The sequence below is a fragment of the Manduca sexta genome, chromosome 26 (assembly GCF_014839805.1).
Source record: "Manduca sexta isolate Smith_Timp_Sample1 chromosome 26, JHU_Msex_v1.0, whole genome shotgun sequence".
NCBI classification, from domain to species: domain Eukaryota; kingdom Metazoa; phylum Arthropoda; class Insecta; order Lepidoptera; family Sphingidae; genus Manduca; species Manduca sexta.
The window spans coordinates 12,884,758-12,890,757 of record NC_051140.1 but is presented as its reverse complement, the minus strand read 5'-3'; the positions used below and the strand labels follow the sequence as shown (position 1 = coordinate 12,890,757).

Sequence of the window (6,000 nt, the reverse complement as noted above, 5' to 3'; positions counted from 1 at the left end):
GACCCATCGCAAAAATGGACCAAAAGAAAAATCAATTATTGAAAACGACTCGTTACTGAGTAATTTTACTACCCAAAATATAGCAGGCTAGTAGCTCCAATTAAAATAGTTTGCTTTTGCTCCTTTACATAATTAAGATATAAGTAGCATTATAAAGTGAATAAAACTAAAATATCAGTAAAAGAAACCACATTTTATAAGGTTTTAAAAAAATATTTAAACAAGATTCAATGAATAGACTATTTTTAAATTATAGAATATGTTTATTGGTTCAATGCCATTTGCTCACATATCAATAAGGAAACAGCAATACTCATAAATACATTATGAAATAATGGTTGGTAAAGCATCTAACCAGAAAAAATGCAAAACCACACAAATTATGTTGTTGAATATAGAATTGATAAACGTAATGCAATATTAGTGCTTTCACTTAAAATACTGTTGAGCGTAGGTGTTATTTAATTAAATTTACACTTCGAGAAGTCCATTTCGGGATGCTGCTCCATGAATCTGTTTTAAAGAAAAATGTTCAAATATTAATAATTTGTAAAAGTGTTCAATTTGATGACCTCATTCAAAAAGGGTTTTATCTTAAAAATATTTAATTTATAGGTATCTATATAGGTAATTTTGATAGTGACGCAATAGACGAAATATATGTTTTGCGATGAACATCCGCTCGCGGTCGTAGATTATGTTTATATTTTTGAGATATGGCATAAAGGGCATCTTTCTTAGGAGAGCGTCTTACATTTTTTAAAACATGAAGAACAACATTCCCATATTACAAAAAAAACTAGTCACCATAAAAATGGGCAATTTACACACAAAAAAAATAATGATTACAATCAATTCTCTGCTTATACGGATTAAAAGACTATGGCACTATCTGAGGTTTGAGTATTTCTGAGGTCAGAAACCGCAAAAAACCTTTCTCCATACATATAGTTGCAAATGCGACTAGAATTCACAAAAACTTTGAAAGGAATAAAAATGTATTTCGAGGACTGTAAATTAAATACACAAGTATTGAATGTGTTACTAATTAAACATAAATGGGTATTATGCAACGTGTAGTAGAGATACATTGTGAAACGTGTCGTTTAGAATATTTCCCCATGATTGATTATGTTGATTATCTCATAGGCACAAGCTTATACCTATTTAGTATTTCTAGAATTATTGTAAATCGTATTCACAACCGCGACACTTCAAGGAAGTCTCATATGCCCATTTATCTTGGATGTAATAAGTAAGACATCATAGTCACAGGCCTTGATCAATCTATCTAAACGACGTCAGCTGGTTAAGTAACCTTTCCACTAAATCTGCAGTCTGTATCCTTGTTTTTAAATGACGTAGACATAATAAAATCCACACTAGCATTTGATTCACGTACATAGTCCACAGTAATGATAAATTAATATGTGCTGCTGTCTTTGTGTGTGCTATGTCTTTTTCAAAACATTGGTCTAGCCTAAAAGTAGTCCGATCTGAAATTTGTTTACGTTTCCCTTCTACATGTGGTAAGGCGGTAGATCGCTAAACATAGATCTTAATTGCTTTCATCAATCCTTATACGAACGGAAAAGAGTGATATTCTACGATGCTTGATATTTTATAGAATAACATAAAAAATACTTACTTTTTCAGAACATCCTGTTTCTTTTGTTCATCACTGGTGGGAAGTCCCATCTCTTTCTGCCGTTGATCGTACATCATTTTTTCAACTAAACCACGTGTTTCACCGTCTAGATCGGATAACTTAGATGGTTCTGAAAGAGACGTAGGTAATAATTGTAAATAATAATTAACATTATTTTTTATAATTTGCATTAAATTGCAACAGAGGATACCAATTTTATTAAACCATTAAACTTGCCAATACATAAAAAATCTTGTGCTAATTAAGAATTTAAAATATTTATTCTTGAATTATGTAAATTTTGTGTGGGCGAACAAAATTTTATTGCTGTATTTCCACATTGTGATGTGACATTAGCTGCGTTAAAAATATATTTAAAAGCATTATGTCGGTATATGGAATGCCGCCGAAGCGCCACATAGGTGACACATATTTAAGTAATGGTGATTTTATTTGTTATTTAATAATTCGATTGCCTTGTTTATCGAACACGAGTCCCCGCCCCGATCCCCGTTGGTTCACACATTTTTTCAAGGCATCAACAATTACCATGACTTGTTTATTACAACAATTAATGTGCTGTGTATAATTGTTCATGATCTGGATCATAAGTGACATATTATCCTCGTGACGTGACTAAGGACGACACAACCTTTAAAATTATAGCGGAAAAACAACTTTCATTCGTTGTACGTAATCAATTCTAACACGAGCCCATTTAGACGGACGTAGGTATAAAATAGTTACATTGTATTCCCCTGGTCGAGAATTTATTTAAATTTTATAAGATGCACTTTATAAACTATCGACATAATAAATTTGCATAGTTGATCTCCCAAGGTGGATGCATCGACGTCAATGAATTTGCTTTGTGTATAAATAATGTACGAAAATGGTAACGTATTTTCTGTATACTGCAATGGATCGCTTTGTGATTACGTGAGAAAAAAGCCCAAGGAAGTGTTATGTAACCTCGGGTAACGGCGACTAAGTTATATTATGTTTGTCATTTGGCCTGTTGCGTCCGTGGCCAGTAGCGTTAAACCAAACAGGATGCTCAATGCGATCATCAACAGATACTATCTATAGTTATAAATTCTGTTACATACATTTACCTCGTAGTAGGTGATAATATAGTGAAGTTATTCCACTAGTAGGCACAATATATGCCATAGGAAATTCGTATAATTCTACACGTCGCAATTACGGGTGGATTTTTGAGACAGTGGAGTAACCACAGCTATCTTAAACGTTCTAGCTACAAGAAAATTTTCTTAGGTGACTGTATATAATTTTTGCTGACATTAAGATTTGCATTCATAGTCAGAAAATGGACAATATATGCAAAATCGTTTTTAGTGCCAATTGACCCTGTTTCTTAAAAGGTTAAATAGACCCTGTGGGTCCATTTTCTATCGATCAATCGATTCTATCGATTAGTTTTAAGGACGGAAATTACAAAAACATTTCACCATACATTTTGTAAGAAATGCAAATTCAATTCAATTTAATCTTAACTAAACTTTGTATTCAAGGTTAATTAATATACAATAGTAACGTATTTAGGAACTGAACATTTCACAAATATCAATTATAGTTTGTCTTAAATTATACTTTCTGTAATGACGGAAGTTGCTTCGAAACTATGCGATGTTTATAAATTACTACTCAACAATTGTTTTTTTCAGTTCCTAAATATGTTTAAATCGGTTTGTTTTGCAGATTAATCGATTTTGAATGTTTGTTATTTTTAAACGTATCGAGATCGTCGACCGTTTCCAGTAATTTCAGACCTTAAAAGTACTCAAACCTTGGAAGGTTCAATAGAGTCTTTTGATCCTTATAAGCAAGCGTATCAATTGGCTTCAAAAATATTTGCGCATTGTTTTCAAAATCTATAAAGGCAGAATTAAACTTCAAAATAGATACGCAGTCCTTGGAAAGTTTTTTTTATAGTTACAGCGGTTAATATAATAATATAATATCAGTCCTGTATTTTATACGGTCCCACTGTTGGGCACGGGCCTCTACTACTACTGAGAGGGATTAGGCCTTGGTCCACCAGGCTGACCTAATGCGGATTGGTAGACTGCACACACCCAAAAAAATTCGTATAGAGAATTTCTCAGGTATGCTGGTTTCCTCATGGTGTTTTCCTTCACCGTTAAAGCAGGCGATAATTCACAAAGAATACACACATAATTTTAGAAAAGTCAGAGGCGTGTGCCCTTGGGATTTGAACCTGTGAACATGCAACCAACTAGGCTATCGCCGCCTCGTTACAGCGGTTAAGCAGCTCTTACTGCCCCGTCTAATAAATCCACTCTGTACACCCTACTATTATTTTTTTAAGTTTGTAAAATAGGTACTAAATCTACTACATCTACTTCCCTCGATCGGATCCTGTATTTATTTTAGTCATAACCTAACCTGTTTATGAATCAAATGTTACTAATGTATACAAAAACGAGGCATTTCAATATATCCTATTGACATTTTATACAGTGATTTTGAATTAATTAAAAAGGACTATGTTATTATGTTTTTCAAGAGAATCATGATGCACAACTATTTGGAAGAGATATATTTAAATTATTATGGTACAATTATTCGCATATCTTAGATAAAACAAATTCAAAGACCAATTATTCGCCCCCTATTCGCGACAACCATAACCTTACGTGAGCTTTGAATGTAGAAAAATGATTACCTGGATTGATTTTCCTCGTTGAAATTTCGGGGTCTGTGGTGACCAGCCTGCTCCACCAGTTCATTTTGTTCACCTAAACAGCACATAAAACAGATAACGAATCATTAACTCAAATTGGCATTCACGTAACGCTTCATTTGAGTGATGAAGAAGTTACCTACAACTTAAAAATAATTACACAAAGCAATTTTAGAAGTGTTACAAGGTTTGTACGACATTTTAGAAAAACTACTAGATGTTTAAGTATCTTCACGAATCGTGATTTGTGTAATATTGGCGCCAGTAAGTACGCCATGAAAACAGTCGAAGTTGTTATAGCCTTATACATAATTCGAGATGATAACATACTCGTAAAGATGACATCGTAAAAACATACTTTTCTAATGAATCATTGTTGAATCTTTAAATATGGTATGTTATTTAAGCATAGCTTATGACTTGGATTGTTCTGTGGCTTCTCCGCCTAATAATTAATTTGTTTCTCCACAAAAGGCTCAAAGCATATTGAATTAAGCAGACGTTTTTAGCTATGAGTAGTACAGATTTTTTTTTTATTACTTATATAATTTATTGTTCGATACGTCCATATTTGAGGAATGCGGTTGTTTTCAATAAGCTAGCCAATTTTTATTTAGCACGGGTTTCTTTTGCATTTCACATTTAGATGCCACTTGCCACGGAGTGTCTTGACTGACCCCTCCATTTACTGTACCTATGGGTTATTGCTGGTTATGTTAAGTAAGATATAATAAAATTTGTCCATTTCTAAAACATTTTATTCCTCTTTAAATCTCTTAAGGAGCATATTGATTACTGGCGAAACAATAAACTTAATATCTTTCCTTTTGTAAATTTCCAAACAATGTCATATTAATTAATTCATCTTCTTAGTAGTTTTTGTATAAACTTTCTTTATTTATAATTATTCAAGCATCTGCGTTATTAGTTTCTGGACTAAATGGTTCTTCATAAGTATGCCTATATTCGAAGACTTAAAATGTTTTAATAAAGATTAAATTAAAACACAAAAAAAATGTACAATGCTAAATATGACGATATTACATGAATCAGCCTAAAGTAAATTTAAATACTGAGTAGCGCTACTAATCTTCGTCTTAAAATTCATCTGATTCATGATTTTGTAAGTCTTTATTACAATCTCTCAACAGCTATTGAAATCTTGATACGTTACTCATGGATCGAAGTTATGCACATATGAATTAAAGTCATGTAAACATCACCAGTAGGAAACTAATTATACGACATACAAATAACAAAAACCGTTACCTTTTCCAGATTGACAAGCAAATTGCGTCCATCTTGCAGCACCCACGTGGACTCTTCGATTTTAACGTCGGCGTCGAGCTCGCCGTCGATGATGAGCGGTTGACCTTTGATGCCGACCTTCAGGTATCGTTTGTTGATAACCACAGTTAGATCGCGCGGCCGCAGCACCTGCCGCAGCGGCACTCGCAGCTGTCAACAAACGTGCCTACTTAATACTTGTATTCGTATTATTCATTTTCTGGAAAGTTCATATTATACTTTGTTCTTACGCTAGAAGCACAAGCGATAATAATAATGTATAATATTTTTTTTACACAATTCAGTCACATTTAAATACTGGTTGAACACGCAGGTG

At 33.1% G+C, this 6,000-nt stretch overlaps 1 protein-coding gene across 1 annotated transcript in view; it reads right to left on the bottom strand.

Moving 5' to 3' along the window:
* Positions 1 to 242: 242 nt before the first annotated feature.
* LOC115444688 (nuclear migration protein nudC) overlaps positions 243 to 6,000 on the bottom strand; it is a 32,440-nt gene continuing 26,682 nt past the window's right edge. Inside the window, exons 5-8 of the mRNA XM_030170558.2 lie at positions 5,646 to 5,834; positions 4,359 to 4,431; positions 1,649 to 1,778; positions 243 to 513 (exon numbers count right to left, since the gene is read on the bottom strand). Of these exons, the coding sequence (XP_030026418.1) occupies positions 462 to 513; positions 1,649 to 1,778; positions 4,359 to 4,431; positions 5,646 to 5,834 (444 nt within the window). The 3' untranslated portion in view covers positions 243 to 461. The remainder of the gene's footprint in view (positions 514 to 1,648; positions 1,779 to 4,358; positions 4,432 to 5,645; positions 5,835 to 6,000) is intronic.